Source organism: Ascaphus truei, chromosome 5 (genome assembly GCF_040206685.1).
Source record: "Ascaphus truei isolate aAscTru1 chromosome 5, aAscTru1.hap1, whole genome shotgun sequence".
Classification (NCBI taxonomy): Eukaryota; Metazoa; Chordata; class Amphibia; order Anura; family Ascaphidae; genus Ascaphus; species Ascaphus truei.
Window position 1 is genome coordinate 37,791,320 of NC_134487.1, and position 19,286 is coordinate 37,810,605.

The window sequence follows — 19,286 nt, forward strand, 5'->3', positions numbered from 1 at the left end:
CTGAGTGCTCCGTGGTGTTGTGGGGAGAACCAGGACAGCAGGTGGTGTGGGACAGGTTACTTTGCTCTTGTTCTCTCTGGATGGTGCAGTGCCTCCAGCCAGTAGGGATCCTCTGGGGTCTCCAGAGGAGAGACCCCCACTGATACTCTCTCCTTCTCACACCAGGAACAGTGATACACACAGCAGCTTCTTTCTGCGGTTCTTTATTGCAGAGCAGCATACACAGCATACAGTAGTCAGCAACACAGCATAAGCCTGCTCTTCCTTCTCTGCCATTCTGCTCATGGCAGCATAACTCCCCTCCCTCCTTACCCAGGTGGGGTAAGAGGGAGAGAACGATTCCGTCAGCTCTGCTCAATCTCTCTTCTCCTACTCTCTCATCTTCCTAACTGTCATCTAAATTTAGGAAACATGTCTCAATTTGAATATCCTCAGGGAGTGTCTCTAGCTTTGAATCATTACAACTCAAAGCTGGATACCGATTGGCTCACACACATCAGGGAGTGTTCCAACCCATATCCACCCTTTGGATTAACATGCTCAAAGGTTGCTTAGGCCCGCCCCTGAATATTGCTACAATACTTCAGAGCTGAAACTCACAAACAGGCCAACTGAAGGAATTAACCTTTCCACTGCCTGTACTAACAGAACTGACGGAGGAAAGGCCCAGAATTAGCAATAGCTGCCGAAGGCCAGGCTATATAGAGGTTCCGCGCTCTCCCCCCAGGCATTTAAATTAAATGCCGGGAGACCGCGCGAGGCCTCTATAATACACTTACCTTCCCTTCCAGCGACGCGGGGTGACGTCACGTTACATGGTGAAGTGACATCACATGACCCGCGTGTCATTTGACGCCAGGGTCCGGTGTGAGGGGCCGAGGAGAGCAGGCAGAGGTGCGCACGGGGAAATGTTTGCGCACCCCTGCGCTTAACATACAGTATGCCCATAATCGTGTCTAACTGTCCATGAAATATCTGTAAATATACTGCATAACCTCTGTTCCTTCAATGTAACCATGTATTGTTATAACTCTGCCCAGGACATACTTGAAAATGAGGTAACTTTCAATGCATTAGTTCCGGGAAAAACATTGTTATAACTAAATAAATAAATGTGACGTTTCACTTTTCTGTCTGCCTATATCAGTGGTGGGCAACATGATATACATAAAGGACCACATGTGAGGCCTTTGAGCCGTCAGAAGGGTCGCACAGTATATACACACACACACACACACAATACCGTTCCGAAGTCAGGCAATCAAGAGGCAGCATTCAAAAGGTAGTTTTTCAACACAAGTGTATTGGTGAAAAAGTGTTATATCTAGACCAACATTTCGGTCCTCAAATGAGACCTTCCTCAGTATAAATATACATACATATATACATACACATATACATACACACACACACAGGCAGAAGGGACATTGCAGCCACATGTAGGAGCGTCTTGCCCCTCTGCTTAGCTGCATACTGCATGCTGATGAATACTGTCCCGCTCTTCTTCTTACATTGGGAACTAATGATTAGCACAGGAGAGGAGCCATGTGCATCAGCGAATTGGTCACTAAGCAGTCACTGCGAGGTGTGTCTGTACTTGTTATCCTCTGATGCTGCACCTTATTTATCTTGTGTGTAAGTGAGAATTGGGGGCTGGTGGCCCAATACACATTTTACATTTTTCTAAGAAGATCGTGCTTGTCTTCTTTTCTGTTTTTGCGTGTTTTTTATTTAATCTCTATGAAGAGAGAGAAAAGGCAATCCTTTAGAGGCGGTGTACTCCTAAACACTCCAAGTGGGTAAAATACCCCTTAGAACTGTATAATTATCTGGACAAAGTAAGACTTAACTTTATATCATTAAAAAGAATGAGAAAGGGGCGTGGCTTGGAGCCAAACTGCAAAGGCTGTGTTTGTCTGGAGCTCCTCCAGGCAAAGCATTAATTATATAAAAAAACAAAGTATTATTTGGCCAAAAGACCTCAAATTGAGTACCCCTGGAGAAAGTTGGAGACGGGGGACCCGGGGAGATCAAAAACGAAGAAAATGGACAATATTTAGACTCCAAAAGCAAAGAATAATAATTAAAAAAAAGAGCAAGTAAAGGCCACTGAGGCAACTGTAATCAGACCATAGGGTCCGTCCGTTGAGCTGAGCGGTGCGACCCCCCCCCCCCCTGCTGCCCACATACATTCAAGAAATAAAATCAAACAAGGAGGGAAACGGCCCGGTAAGAGACTCACCAGCACTGGCACTACGATCGGGTGATCGGGCGGGAGCTAAGGGGGAAGAAGGAGCGGCCATTTTGACTCCGCCACAGAGGAGCGAGCCGAGAGGTGTGCGGCCTCCTCCAGAGGATGGGTGGCTCGGCGGGTGTCCGGGGGAAGGCGGGGGGGACCTCACAGAAGAGAGCGGAGCATCTAGCTAGGGAAGACGGGACAGAGAGCGGCACATAGCCCCAGGAGGGCTCCGGTGGGGAGAAGGAGTGCCACCTAAGATGGTGTTATATACATGATACCAAAACTTGTAATCCAAAAGTAACATCCTACCCCTTTTTATGTTCTGTACCCCACTCCAAAATGTCCTTAACAAAGAATGCAAATAAAGAACAAGTTTTAAAAAAAAGAATGAGAAAGGACCGCCAAGGAGCTGCAAAATAGAGGATACATTAACGCAATACAATGTATCTGTGATGTATTAACCTAACTGAGTTAAAAAAGTTATACAGTACATTTAGGAGACAGAATGAAGTGAATAATAAAAGAAAACATAAATTATGAAAAGCCCAAGATCCGAGGGTGATCAAACCACAATATGTAGTGGACCTAGTAGTGACCTAGTATTTGGTGGTAATTTAAACACAGTCTGTATGTTTATATTTGCAGAACAAGATACTCCTAATTTATCACTTGTTTGATAATGCAGATTGAAAACTCAAAATGCATTAATTCACAGGTTGGCTTCTTCAGAGGTGCAGTCACCATGAAAGAGTTATAACTGTGTAATCCCTAGAGTAACAGAGGTGGCACCCATTTTCTTCTAACCCAGTAGAGGGAGGTAGTCCATGTTCGGTTCATTTATTATTTAATGTCACCTGGCCTCAGTTACTCATAGTGCTCAGTACATATTATTACTTTGAGCTTGAAGTCCTTCCAAACTTACAATCAATAAATCAACACAATAGATATCCCTTGGCGGTATGCGGTTAGTAGCCAGTGTGTGCTGCGGCCATAACTGCTAGAGCTGTGGCCCAGAAAAGGCAGTGGTTCTGGGTTCCAGTCCTGTTGAGTCTGACACCATTTCAGTCATTAAGTTGGTGGCTTAAGGTTACCAAATCTATAGTTCATATGGAAATCCTTTAAGGAAGTGTGGGATGGGACTCCATTAAATACACTTTGCATAGTCATTAGCCTATCTGTCAGCCAGGTACCTCAGGTGTGCTTCTTTATCAGCACTGGCATGTCTCTCTAATTTATTTGGAGGGATGATTGAGGGGATATATATTACAACTGAAGGGTCAGTCTGTCAGGTCTGTCTGTCTCTTAAAAACTCCCTATCGCTATTCCTTTACTGTATAAGCCTCTACTAACGATAAGCAAAATGCTTCTGAAACCTCTCCTCAAACAGACCAGGCTCTAGGATCAGACAAGAACCTATTCATATTGTATGTAAATGCATGTGATGTGGTGCCTAAGGAGAGGTTTAAGAAACAATAGTTTTTATCTCCTTGAGGAATAAATTAATGGGAATAAAAGTGTGCTAATGTTTAGCACCCTTTTGGGGGATCTGGGCCCAAGTTATCCTGATTCCATGGCCTCATTTACCACCTACGTTCATATTCTAATCTAACCCCATCCTGGTTTAGATGGTGCTCTGCTATTTCCAATGTTTTTTTAGAGAGTAACGTAGTGGAGATTGGAGCATTCAGTTCCACACTATATAGAGTATGGCTGTAAAATCCGTGTAAAGAAGAGAAAAATCGATGCAATATACTGCACTAGCATCACTGTTGCAAACCACTTTTAATTGCTTTGTTGGGAATTATAGCTTGTGAACGAAGGCCTCGGAATTTAAGCTATTCATACAACCCAGATGGCTGACAAATCTTGACCGCTGAGATGTCATTTGGAGTCATCATAAAAAGTTTGCGCTGCACTTGATTTCTTTCATAAGGGCATTTTTAGAAGTAAGCATCACAGTAACAATGTTCAAAAGACAGCAGGGCCAGCTGAGGCTCTTCTAATGATTTAAATGTTGTTTTCCTTAGTTCCAAATTTTTTAGTAAATGTTGGCAAAATGTCTCGATTCAGCTACTACCATTCTGGCACAACAAAGTCTATTATTTATGTTAAATTTTTGCAATATTTCGGGCCATTCAGTCAGAAGTCTGGTCAGTGCAATACATTATACAGCGATTTTCAAAAAATGACATCTATATTTCTCTAGGATAAGAAATTAATGGAGGATTCTCAATGAAATATGTGATCAGAATAAAACAGGAAAGTAAAAGCAGTTTTTATAAAAACAATTTAAACATTAAAACAAAGAAAATGACATCAGATAAACATGTGGCTCATCTACTTTGCCCACTTTCCTATCTGTTGTGGAACCTCACACTAGGTGGAGGGAGCAGGTGGTATGATGCCTTTTATTGGACCATGTTGCAGGGACAATGCAATGACACGTGGATTTGTCTGAATATAGGCTTTTTCTTTATCTTCAAAAAAGGTGGAACAAAACAGAGCTTATCTTCAGCATATAAACGGTTAACAAAAACATAAATCCTTGATGAGAGATTTTCCCTTTTCCCAGCAAGGGTAGTTGAAGTGCAGGAAACACAAGAGCCAGAGTTCCAATACAAACAGACCTTCGGTGCATTCTTCTCTCCCTCCAGAGTTTCCGCACGTGTCTCTAGTGCAGACAGGACCCCAGAGAGCTACAGACTTTTAAGAAACTCTAACAAGCCAGGTGAGCAGGCTAATAGTTACATAGTTACATAGTAGATGAGGTTGAAAAAAGACGTACGTCCATCAAGTTCAACCTATGCTAAATTTAGACAACAGATACTTTATCCTACATCTATACTTACTTATTGATCCAGAGGATGGCAAACAAAACCCCCCCAGTGTCATATCATCCAATGATATCTCATAAGTGGAAAACGAAATTCCTTCCTGACTCCAAGAATTGGCAATCGGATTACTCCCCGGATCAACATCCTTCCCATGTTTACTTATTTGGTATATCCTTGTATACCTTTCCTTTATAAAAAGATGTCCAACCTTTTTTTAAACAAATCTATTGTATCTGCCATCACAGTCTCCATGGGTAATGAATGCCACATTTGAACTGCCCTTACTGTAAAGAACCCTTTCCTTTGCTGCTGGTGAAATCTCCTTTCCTCCAACCTTAAGGGATGGCCTGAGTCCTTTGTACTGCAGTTAAGATGAATAATTATTTTGAAAGCTCCTTGAACTGTCCCCGAATATATTTGTATATAGTTATCTTATCCCCTCTTAGATGCCTCTTTTCTAAAGTAAATAAATCTAATTTAGCTAGCCTCTCCTCATAAGTTAGATTGTCCATCCCCTTTATTAATTTGGTGCACTCTCTGCACTCTCTATAGTTCCATAATGTCTTTTCTAAGGAGTGGTGCCCAAAATTATACTCTATATTCAAGGTGTGGTCTTACTAATGCTTTATAAAGGGGCATAATTATGTTTACTTCCCGTCCATCCATTGCCCGTTTAATGCAAGATAAGATCTTGTTTGCCTTTGCAGCTACTTCATGACTTTGGGCATTATTGCTAAGCCTGCTGTCTACAAGCGTTCCTAAATCCATCTCCATCAAGGATTCCCCCAATTTATGTTCTGTGACTTCATACGTATGATGTATACAGGCATACCCCGCATTAATGTACGCAATGGGACCGGAGCATGTATGTAAAGTGAAAATGTACTTAAAGTGAAGCACTCCCTTTTTCCCACTTTTGATGCACGTACTGTACTGCAATTGTCATATACGTGCATAACTGATGTAAATAACGCATGTGTAACAGGCTCTATAATCTCCCCGCTTGCGCACAGCTTCGGTACAGGTAGGGAGTCAGTATTGCTGTTCAGGACGTGCTGACAGGCGCATGCGTGAGCTGCCGTTTGCCTATTGAACGAAATGTACTTACTCGCGAGTGTACTTAAAGTGAGTGTCCTTAAAGCGGGGTATGCCTGTAGTTTGTTGCTCAAAATGAAGTTTGACGTATTGCATCATGTTGAATACACAATCAATGTAATGTAAACAGAATTAGAGATGCAGCCAACAAACGTTGACGTTGACGGTATGACGCACTACTGGGCATCATTTAACACATTGATTTAAGAAGTTTGATGCATAAACTTGGGAAATAATGTATGCATATTTTGTTATTTAAAACTAACAAATATCAATTATTAGTGTAATATTATTTATATTAGACTAGGCATATTGTGAAAAAAAATTTTTGTTAGCCTACAGTATACAATATAATGAAATCCGCTGCATCAAAACAACATTTGTTGGATATATAGCAGCTTAATTGTCCAAATCTCCACATAAAACACTTTTTTGTGCTAACGTTAGGTTCTACGTGGTGGACGATGTTGACACAGATACCCAGATACCCAGATACACTTTTTTTAGTACATACCATTCATTTGTTTGCCAAGTGCCTTCAATTTCTGCACTCCAAAATATTTTAGTAAAACCATTTTTGTCGTTTTGATATAAATAAGAGATGCACATAGGCACAAGCGCAATTACTTTTGAGATTTCCATGCGCCTATTTTATGGCAAAAATGCCATTTGCGACGCTTAGTACATAAACCCCGTAGTCTGGATACATATCTCAATGTTGCTTTATTAAAATTTGAAACTATTAATCTGCATTTATATTAAACATATTAATAATATATCATTTTATAAATTAATAAGTTGTTTTAATAATAAATAAAATAAAAAGTCTGTTCTTGGTAACGGAGGAACATATTTTTTTTTGTTCTTCAAACTGCATTGAATTTGAAAGTGTCTGGTAATTTTGCCTCCGGTATCCTTTCACCTGATATATAATTCAGATGTATAAAGCCTCCCCAGCTAAATATGACAAATTATACAAAGGCTGTGAAGCAACCATTTAATGAGCTCCAGTATGAACCTAGATTTTAATCTCCCCAGGAATCATTTGTTTATTAGATTTTACTGTAATATAGTACAGCTATGACCTTCAATTTCAATATTGAAAGTCCTTAAATTTTACATATTTATAATATCACACTAAATTGATTATTGAAATCTCTTAAGTGGTCCCACAAGAGTTCCGGATGATAAAGGAATTTATATTTGTACGTAATACAGGAGAATTTGACCATGTCTCACAGTTACAAACTGCGTTGGTACTGTAGAAGTGACACCAATGCCCCTATTAAATTTGCTGTGAAGCCACTTCCTAGTGTTGGAGAAGAGGTCGGGGATATGTACGTGTATGAAAGTCTCCTGACTGCAAAATTAGCAAGAGGGAAGCATACACGGCACTAGTTTTGCAGCTAGGAAATATCCTCCCTGCTTGACATTCATATGAATGGGAGTAAAATGTTCTCCATCACATGGAATCACTGTCTCCGCATATTAAATAAAGGTTTAAGAGGATGAGATTAAAATCACCAAAAATAGCAATCTTGTCAACACTAGGTGCAATCAATAAAATGTATAGCAAATATTCACATAAAATAGAGGAGCAAGTTGCCTGAAAGTTGTTTCACATACAGTAGGTAATTGTGCAAAATAAAGTTCTTGGGTTAAGTACAGCGCAAAGAACACAGCTCATGTGTAATTATATCTATTATGCCTACTTCTCCCTGTCTACACGCATTGTACAAAACAGAATCTCTGTTTAGATTCACTGAATTACATAGGTACATATTAATTGAGGTTAAAAAAAGACATGTCCATCGAGTTCAAGCTATGTTAAATTTAGACGACAGATACTCATCCTATTTTTGTATTTACAGCATATGTGCAACTAGCACCCTCTCTATCCACCTTTAAGACCCACCTTAAAACACATCTGCTTAAGGAAGCAGATGAGTAGCTCCATGGCTGATCATTTACACCTCATACATGAAGCTTGGCCCCTTGCAGACGCACTTACCAGAACGCCCTCCAACTGTCTCTGTACGTTCTTCCTACCTACTAATTAGAATGTAAGCTCTTCGGAGCAGGGACTCCTTTTCCTAAATGTTACTTTTATGTCTGAAGCCCTTCTTCCCTTTATGTGTTATTTGTATTATTTGTTATTTATATGATTGTCACGTGTATTACTGCTGTGAAGCGCGATGTACATTAATGGCGCTATATATATAAAGAGATACATACATACATATTGATCCAGAGGAAGGCAAACAAAACCCCCTGTAAACCATTATTCAATGATGTCTCATAAGGCCGCGCTTATACTCCCGGCTACGGCGACAGTGCGTCAAAACAAGTCGATTTCATCCGTCGTGTGCGCCTATAGTTGGCTCAATGGCGACGGCGTGACACAGCGACCAAAATCGCTGGAAGTCAATGGAAATTGTTTTTTTCGGCGACCATTAGAAAAGAGGGGATACGATAACTATACAAATATATTGAGGATACATAATAGGAGCTTTCAAAAGAACTATTCATCCCACGGGCAGTACAAACAACTCGGGGGCATCCCTTAAGGTTGGAGGAAAGGAGATTTCACCAGCAACAAAGGAAAGGGTTCTTTACAGTAAGGGCAGTTAAAATGTGGAATTCATTACCCATGGAGACTGTGATAGCAAATACAATAGATATCTTTAAAAAAAAAGGTTGAACATCTATTTAGAAAGGAATGGCATATACTGTAGGGGCACCAAATAAGTAAACCTAGGAAGGATGTTTATCTAAGGCTGTACTTATAGTGCCGGCGATGATGACGCGAATTCGCCCCAAAACAAAAGCATTGCTGCCGCGTGCACTATAAGTGCACGCGACAAGCGACGGAGCCGTCGCGAAAACCCGCCACCGGCAAAATTAGATTTTTCAAGGGCCGACGCATCACGTGACGGCCCCTGAACAAATCAAATTGCGGGAATCCCGCGATGCGGCCGACCTGCGAAACATAACTTTCACCGGTGGCGACGGGTGACGTCACCCATCGTGTCGCCGTCGCCGGCACTATAGGCAAAGCCTAAGGAGTAATCTGATTGCCAATATTTGGAGTCAGGAAGGAATTTATTTTTCCCATTATGAGATATCATTAGATGAGATTTCACTTGGGGGGGTTTTCTTTTTTTTTTTTTTGCCTTCCTCTGGATCAAAATCCTGTAAATACAAATATAGGATAAGTAGCTGTTGTCTAAACATAGCAGAGGTTGAAGTGGAAGTGGATGGACATACTATATGTCTTTTTTTTTTTACTATGTAACTATCCCTCCATACCTTTCCTTTTTAAAAATATATTTTTGTTGGTTTATAGCATATCCCTACAAACATCTTTTTTGTACTTTACCTCCAGTGCAAAAAAAAGTCTCTACATTTTCATCAATCCCTTCATAAACTTCTTCCCTTATAATACTGCAGGTTTTAACATATAAACGTACTTCACAACCTCTTTTATTTGCTCAATCCCTCTGAAAAATGGAATAACAATCTAAACTACTCATGCATGAGTTTCTTCCCACTGTGTTTCACTAATGGCTATGATATCATATTGCTCCCTTCTAGCCATTAATTCTAGCTCCCCCTTTTTATCTGCTACGCGTATTGCATTTGCAAGCGTGCACTTAAGGTTTGTTAACCTTATCAAAAATCATACCAATGTTGGCACTTTCTTATCAGAAATTTATTTTAGCTGAGTGAATCTAAGCCTGCTCCAACCTCTAGAACACAACACAAATGTTTAAACTGAAGATTTGCAGATTCTGGACATGAACATACAAATAAGTACACTGAGTCTGCCACTTGTTCGCTTCCAGACTGCGATGCTAGTTTAGATTTATCAGGTAGAATGCCTGCAACGCAGATCAAGAAGAGGCAGAGATGGATAAAACCATTATTACAATTGGAAACCCAATTGTAATGCAGCATATTAGATCAAATGAAGAGATTTATGATGGACCATTTTATTTAATAATTTATGATGAGCCAAATAACTGTGAGAATGTGCATATATGCTCTGCCCCCTTTCCGCACGCGGCTAATGGAGAAACAGTGATGTCTGCTCCCGCAGGCGCGTTGCGTGTCCCCCGCTGCAATGCGCCGGTGGTAACACTGCCTGCTAGATTTGTACAGTATATATACACATATTAATATATACAAATATTTTACGTTTGTATGTGTAACGAAAGAGTTAATATTTGCCATAACATTTGCGTATCTGAACAGTAAAAAACAAACAACATCCGTAAACCAATCATTAAACATAACTATTCCTCATTCTTCTGCATAAACAGAATATATGTGTTGCTTTTGTCCGTATTTTAAAAATTAGCAATGGGTGTTCACCATGAAAAAAAAAGTCGAAAACAACTGGTGTAAAGACATATTATGAATAAAACAAGTGTTTCCCTCATGTTGATTTAGTCTTGCCACAGTAGATGGGTTTTGAAAGATGACATCACTTGGCTGGTTGGACAAGTCATGACTGGGTCTATTTAATCCTACTTCTACTGTACATCCCTGCCTGGGCTCAGAAATTCCTATTGCGAAGCAGACTAGTATTTACTGAAAGCCACTTCAGCTGCTGGACAGCTGCTCTGGTAACAAAATGATTTAGGCCCATATTTAATAAGCGGTACGATTCCATAAGACACCTTCGGCCCACTTAGTAAACATCTTACAAGCGGGTTTTGACTAATGCTATAAGCATCTCTTCTGAGAAGTGTACTCTATACCACATTTATATTTGTAAATACCTTGATAAATACTGTTCAACTTATTTATTAATACAGCTGCTTTTAACAACTTGTATTTAAAAGTAATGCAAAATTATATTCAATGATTATATTTTTTTAAATTCATTTTCTAAACCCGTTTGTGCCTTTCTTAAAGCTGTAGTCCCCTGGCCCCTAATTAGCAAAGATGAAAGGTGGCAAATATGATGATGGTTAAGAGGACAACTGCCTTAAGCATATAACAGAACTGAACTATGGTCTTCTTTGATCAACAGCATAACCTCCTACAATGAATATCAGGGATATGAAAAACATTGGCAAAATGACAACTTAGACATTAAATTTTAATATACAACTTCTCTTACCTCCTTGCTCACACAACTGCTGTGCCAGTGCGTCCTTGAATAAAACTTGACCCATGTGAGTCGCTGTTGCCCTGAAACCATGTAAAGAGAAAGTGTAAATCATATGAAGTAAGAGCGCTGGGACGCAAACGGTGAATACCGCGCAGGTGTAGAAATAAACGACATAACGCATTTGTGCTCCTTTGGTTCATTGTAACAAAAATGCCGTTTTCTGCAGGTGTATGCATTTCTATAGACAAAATAATAATGAATACAATGTATGAAAGATGTTTTGTAAAAGGTGCTTAGAATTGTTTCACTAGTTCCCATCCACCATTAGCAGCTTCGTCAATATATCACACCAAAAAAACTAATTTATGCTATCAAATGAAATAAAAAACTCTTATACTCTATTACTCTATTAACCCTAAACTGAAATTTCAATTTGAAATGCCCTCCTTATAGCGCCTACTGTTATACTGAAAGATGAAAACAATACAGCAAGAATTTCCATTAAAAAAATATTTGTACTTATGTGTACACAGATATTTGTTTAAAAAAAAAAGTATTTTCTTCTTTGTAGGTACAAAATTCCCCATAATACTGTCACATCTCAGCGTTCATCTCAACATATTACCCCACATGCTCTTTTTGTCTCACCATTGACATCCTCCCTCATAAAATCCTCCCACTTTCAAAACGTCTATCGGATTGTGACAGGCCTACAAATGTCCCTGCCCCTTAATTGTATTGTATTGTATGTCTCTATTTATATAGCGCCATTAATGTACATAGCGCTTCACTGTAGTAATACAACATCAGACTCTCTCACACTCTTTATACTGTATATTGAAAAGTGCCCATGTAAACTAACTTCTAAAAGCAAGGCTAACTGACATCTTCTTGATCTCCTTATTCTTCCAGCTTCTTCTACTGTACCATGCCAGCCACCCCCCCATGCCACAAAAGAACACATCTGCTGCTACAGCTTCACAGTGAACAACTTGAGAATAGTAAGCAACCTCGACCGCCCACTATACTCTCGTTTACACTCTCCCCCTCCTTCTACGTTATAAACTCTCTAAAGCAAAGCCCTCCTTACCCATGATACCAAAACATGCTATTCATGTAATATTAACTCATTTGTATACTTTATTGTATTCGGGTTTTTTTAACCGCCGTCAAAACTGCAGCGTGGAATATGTTGGTGCCTTATAAATGTTTGTGAAATTAACGATAACAATAAACAATGACGAACAATAACAAAGCGTTACATTTCTACCACTTGGGTATTGATATATTTAATAAAAAACTGTATTCTGTATTCTGCCACTGGTAGATTAACTGTGAGTGAGGATTTGTGGAAATAATGAATGAAATCACCAAAAATGCAAACAAATATTTACAAACCGCTATTGAGTGATACAATCTATGAATGAGATACTTTATCTGCACAATAAGGTTATTTATTATTTAAGTCATTTTAGTACTCAACAATATGTTGTCCTTGCTACATAAGTAACATGGAAGCAGAGACTGGTAGCCAGCAAAGTACTAAATAATAGAAAGTGCCTTCATCAGGTCAACCTTTAAGAATGTGTTCAGCGGCTAATTGTATCTCTTAGGCTGCCCTTATACCGTTCCCTGTATGACATCATGATGGCTGGCACGGCGGGTACCCTGAGGATGTACAGGGAATGTCATGCTATTTTTGCTTTTTTTTTTTCTAGGGAGAAATAGCTTTCATCACGAGCAGGATGAAATTGTAGCTCCATTCACCTTTGTTCACGTCACTGGTGGCCAGTTGCGACCATTTTCCTCAATACCCCAAGCCAGGGGTGGCCAACTCCACTCCTCAAGGGCCACCTACAGGTCAGGTCTTAAGGCTACGACTGAGCCACTGATTGAGCCACCTGTGCTGAAGCAAGGATAGCCTTAAAACCTGATAGCCTTTAAACCTGACCTGTTGGTGGCCCTTGGGGACTGGAGTTGGCCACCCCTGACCCAAGTGATTGCATAGCCACTATCCCAGAAGACCAGCGGAAACTCTTGTGCTGCCGGTCTTCCAGCAGCCAAAGGGTTACAATCTCTGCTAAAACAACGAGTCTACTGTACAGGCTTATGATGTACTGTACCCTCTCTTATTTCCCTTTGGAGTAGCCAGCCTCAGGGATTTATTTTTTTCCCAATCCCTAGCTGTCAACTTCATTCCATAGTAGCTGCAGATTGTGTTCCTTCGAGGCACTAAACCTTTTTACATCCCCTTTTGTAGAAGTGTCCCTTGAGGATTTAATTTTTGCCCAAATTCAGACCTCTCAGCTTCATTCCTTGATGGCTCCAAACAGCGTGGTGCACCTTCGTTCAACTGCTCTCCGCCATTAAGCTGCATCTTACTGTACAGTGCATTAAAACAATTACTTACTGCGTTTGAAGTGCTTGAAAAATGCCACTGTGGTTTGAAATATAGAAATATAGAATTTGACAGCAGAAAAGAAACAATTGTCCCATCCAGTCTGCCAATTTTACCATCCGCTGTACAAATTCAGACCCTCATTGACCTGTTGCTTTATTTCATACTGGAGAACAGCAAATGTGTGGTGCTCTGAACGAAAGCCTATAAAGTACAATCACAGTTGCTTGATTGAAGAATCCTATGGTTTACCCCATATCTATGATATACCCCAGACAAAAGGTAGATAACAACTCCAAGTATAGCTCCAAAATACAACCGACTAGCGGACTAGGATCCCCACAAGCACTGTAGTAAGGGACCTCACAATGAAGTGATCCAGCATATTAAATCGGAATGGATATAACTCACTCTGAGTAGGCTTGTCATCCTTGTCATCATGGTTGTTGTGTTTTCTTCCACAGATAAGGGGTGTGCATCCGTTTTTTCAATGTGTCCTCAGGAAATGCAGATGGGAAAAAGCAGGCACCAAACACACAGGATCAAAAAAAAGTATGAATAAAGGAAATCCAAAAAGAGCTAGTTCCCATAAAAAATATATTTAATGGATTCTACAAGAAAAATATAACAGCATTACGGGGTACAGAGCCCCCCACCAACGCGTTTCGAGCGCAAGCTCTTTTTCAAGGGAATAGCTCTTTTTGGATTTCCTTTATTCATACTTTTTTTTTGATCCTGTGTGTTTGGTGCCTGCTTTTTCCCATCTGCATTTATTTCATACTGTACTTCCGATAGCCAATCCCAAGAATATTTTAATTCACTTATATATGTACATCGATTTATACTTAAATAAATGTGAAGGTATATATATATATATATATATATACAGTGTTCGACAATCCTATACATTTACACGCCCGGGGCGAGAGGATTTAACCTCCGGGCGAGTAAATATTGGCCCAAGCAGCACACGTGTTTTTTTTTTAAAATTTTCCCTGCTCGCGCTGAAATTCTCCCTGCTCGCGCTGGCTGAAAAAAAAAAAAAAAAAAAAACCTCCCCCTACCTGACAGCTGATTGGCGCACGCTCCTAGGCTTTGTGGGCGCGCGGCCAGGCTCTATATGAGCCCGCCCCAACGAGCAGCCATTTTTTCTGCCAGGAGATCTGTTGGAGAGTAAGTACTCTCCAATCCTCCATCCTGCGGCCCCTCTGCTCCATGCCTGCAAGCCAAGGTGTTCCCCTCCTTCTCCCCCCGGCTTCCCACGCCACTTCCCCTGATACCCGCGGGGCGGGTGATGGTAGTGGGGGTGTTCCCCCCCCTTCTCTCCCCTGCTTCCCGCGCCGCTTCCCCCAATCCCCGCGCGGGGCGGGAGATGGTAGTGGGGGTGTTCCCCCCCTTCTCTCCCCAGTCCCCGCGCCACTTCCCGCTTCCCACGATACCTGCGCCGGGTGGGTGATGGTAGTGGGGGTGTTCCCCGCTTCCCGCGCCACTTCCCGCGATACCCGATCCCCGCGCGGGGCGGGAGATGGTAGCGGGGGTGTTCCCCCCTTACCTCCTTGGTCTCCGCTTCCCCACAGTCCCGTGGCTGTCCGCGCGCGGGGGGGGGGGGAGGGCAGTGGTGGTGGTGCTCGGTCGTGCGGCCTTTCCTCTTCTTCCCCCTGTCGTGTGTGTGTGTGTGTGTGTATGGGAGTGTGTATGTTTGTGTGTATGGGAGTGTGTGTGTGTGTGTGTATGGGAGTGTATGTATGGGAGTGTATGTGTGTGTGCGTGTGCGTGTGCGTGTGTGTGTGCGCGCGCGCATGTATGGGAGTGTGTGTGTGTGTGTGTGTGCATGCATGGGAGAGTAGTGTGTGTGTGTGTGTGTGTGCATGCATGGGAGAGTAGTGTGTGTGTGTGTGTGTGTGTGTGTGCATGGGAGAGAGTGTGTGTGTGTGTGTGTGTGTGTGTGCATGCATGGGAGAGTGTGCGTGTGTGTGCATGGGAGTGTGTGTGTGCATGCATGGGTGAGTGTGTGTGCATGCATGGGTGAGTGTGTGTGTGATACCAGAAGTGTCACATCACCCCACCCCCCCAATCACCCCACCACCCCGTCACCCCACCACCCAATCAACCCGTCATCTCGCCCCCTGTCTCTCTCTCGCCCCGTCTCTCTCTCGCCCCCCTGTCTCTATCTCGCCCCCTGTCTCTCTCTCGCCCACCCTCTCTCTCTTTCGCCCACCCTCTCTCTCTCTCGCCCACCCTCTCTCTCTCTCGACCACCCTCTCTCTCTCTCGACCACCCTCTCTTTCTCTCGACCACCCTCTCTTTCTCTCGCCCCCCATCTCTCTGTCTCTCAACCCCCCTCTCTCTCCCTCTCAACCCCCCTCTCTCTCTTTCTCTCTCACCCCCCCTCTCTCTCACCCTCTCTCTGTGTCTATCTCACACTCTGTTTCTGGATCTCTTATTTACCCAATATATCTTAACTGCCCTATACTACACCGAAATAACCTATACTGCTTTCTTCCAGATCTGACTCAAGCTTCACATGGAAGACATCGGAACCCCCCCTAACCCAGAAGACAGGTAAGGAACACATCCCCTCCAATGTATAACATTGCGGGAATGAGGGTGCCTGGACATTGAGGGACTGCGGATCAGGTAAGATCCCAGGCGGGATTGCTGCTTTAGATATTGTGACGCGGAGGCGTCCAGACACTGGTTAAGGGGTTCAGGAAACTAGTCATTCACACCTGGCTTTTATTTCTAGATCGACATTTACACACACACACGTAACAAGGACTAATTGTAGTATAATGTAATACAATAAATACATTTATGTCCAAAACAAATGTTGTTCTGACTAGGAATTTATTAAATTTATTTTATTTATATATTTTATTTTAAAGCGGGGTTGGGGCAGGACTAGGGTTGGGGGCGGGACTATGTGGCGAGTAGATTTTTGGTTGGACGAGTAGATTTTTGTGTGATTTGTCGACCACTGTATGTATATATATATATATATATATATATATATATATAGATAGATAGATATAGATATCTGTATCCATCTTTACTGTTTTCTGCGCCGCAACTGAAACTCCGGAAAAAACGCAGGGCTGGGGGAGTTGGCAGCCATGACGGAGTTGTAGGGAGTTTATTCCTTTTAATGGGACCCCCGGAAGCATTAATGCTCCCAGGCCGCAATCGGTGCGTTCACAGGACCGCACCATCGAAAACAGTAAGGACGTGTACATGTGTGTGTGTGTGTGTGTATATATATATCTTATACTATATTAGTGAAAGCACTGTATGTTTGCCTGCCTGGATGTCCGGTGTCCCTAGGGGAAATCTCATTGGTCCCTTGGCCCGCCCGCCCCCGCACACCTCTCATTGGCCTGAGGCGGAGTGACGGGCCAAAGGACACACAGGGACACACACAGGGACACACACACACAGGGACACACACACACACACACACACACACACAGGGACACACACACACACACACACACACACACACACAGGGACACACACACACACAGGGACACACACACACAGGGACACGCACACGGACACACACACACACACACACACACACACACACACACACACACACGGGGCTCACAGTGTTAGCAGCACCCGCGCGCACCTCCTCCTCTCCCCGTGTCTCCCGCGCTTTCACACCGACCCCCCCATCCCCCGGCGCCGCTACAGTCAGCGGGACACACACACACACTATTATTAGCCCTTCAGCGCCCCCCCCCCCACCCAGTGTCAGCGGCCGTGCGAGACCCCCCCTCTATATCTCCCACCTCTCCCCCCCCCACACATATACATGCCCCCCCCTCCCCGGCGGGGGAACAGCCAGTGGCCAGGCAGGCTGCCTCGCGGCGCCGAGTGCCCAAGATGGCGGCGCCCGGGACACAGCGGGGGAGCGGCCACAACACGCTGCCTCCCGCCTCAGATCCACGTGGGACCTGCCGGATGGGTGAGTGAGCGGCCTTCACCTCCCCTCCACCCCCCCTCCACCCCCCCTTCACCTCCCCTCCACCCCCCCTCCCCTCCAGTGTCAGTGTCTCCCCGATACCCCCCCCCCCCCCGGCGCCGCTACAGTCAGCGGGGGAGCGAGCGAGCGCCCGGGACACAGCGGGAGAGCGGCCACAACACACTGCCTCCCGCCTCAGATCCACGTGGGACCTGCCGAACGGGTGAGTGAGCGGCCTTCACCTCCCCTCACCCACACCTCACCCCCCATCACCTCCCCTCACCCCCTTTCACCTCCCCTCACTCCACTTCTCCCTTCCACCCCCCTTCACCTCCCCATTTACCTCCCCCCTCCACCCCCCCTTCACCTCCCCTCCACCCCCCCCCCCTTCACCACCTCCCCTCCACCCCCCCTTCACCTCCCCTCCACCCCCCCCTTCACCTCCCTTCCACCCCCCCCCCTTCACCTCCCTTCCACCCCCCCCTTCACCTCCCTTCTACTCCCCCCCCTTCACCTCCCCTCCACCCCCCCTCCACCCCCCCCTCCACCCCCCCAACTTCACCTCCCCTCCACCCCCCCTTCCCACCGCCTCCCCCCCTTCCCACCGCCTCCCCCCCCCCCTTCACACCGCCTCCCCCCCCTTCCCACCGCCTCCCCCCCTTCCCACCGCCTCCCCTCCACCTTCCCCCCCCCTTCCCACCGCCTCCCCCCTTCCCACCGCCTCCCCCCCCCTTCCCACCGCCTCCCAGCCCCCCTTCCCACCGCCTCCCCCCACCCCTTCCCACCGCCTCCCCCACCCCTTCCCACCGCCTCCCCCCCCCCTTCCCACCGCCTCCCCCCCTTCCCACCGCCTCCCCCCCTTCCCACCGCCTCCCCCCCCTTCACACCGCCTCCCCCCCTTCCCACCGCCTCCCACCCCCCGCCTTCCCTCCGCCTCCCCCTTCCCACCTCCCCCCCTTCCCACCACCTCCCCCCCCTTTCCACCACCTCCCCCCCTTCCCACCACCTCCCCCCCTTCCCACCACCTCCACCCTCCCCCCCTTCCCACCACCTCCACCCTCCCCCTTCCCACCACTTCCACCCTCCCCCCCTTCCCACCACCTCCACCCTCCCCCCCTTCCCACCACCTCCACCCTCCCCCTTCCCACCACTTCCACCCTCCCCCCCTTCCCACCACCTCCCCCTCCTCCCCCTTCCCACCACCTTCCCCTTCCCACCACCTTCCCCCTCCTCCCCCTTCCCACCACCTTCCCCCTCCTCCCCCTTCCCACCACCTTCCCCCTCCTCCCCCTTCCCACCACCTTCCCCCTCCTCCCCCTTCCCACCACATCCCCCCTTCTCTCCCTTTCCACCACCTTCCCCCTCCTCCTCCTTCCCACCACCTCCCCCCTTCCCACCACCTCCCCCCTTCTCCCCCTTCCCACCACCTCCCCCCTTCTCCCCCTTTCCACCACCTCCCCCCTCCTCCCCCTTCCCACCACTTCTCCCCTCCCCCCCCCGCTCCCCTTCCCCCCCCGCTCCCCTTCCCCCCCCCCGCTCCCCTTCCCCCCCCCGCTCCCCTTCCCCCCCTCCGCTCCCCTTCACCCCCCCTCCGCTCCCCTTTCCACCCCCCCCTCCGCTCCTCTTCCCCCCCCTCC

At 45.2% G+C, this 19,286-nt stretch overlaps 1 protein-coding gene across 4 annotated transcripts in view; it reads right to left on the reverse strand.

Moving 5' to 3' along the window:
- RELN (reelin) overlaps positions 1–19,286 on the reverse strand; it is a 483,994-nt gene that overhangs the window by 277,567 nt on the left and 187,141 nt on the right. For all 4 annotated transcript variants that reach the window (XM_075599655.1, XM_075599652.1, XM_075599651.1 and 1 more), the window contains exon 4: positions 11,297–11,367. In XM_075599655.1, coding sequence (XP_075455770.1) covers positions 11,297–11,367 — 71 coding nt within the window. The remainder of the gene's footprint in view (positions 1–11,296; positions 11,368–19,286) is intronic.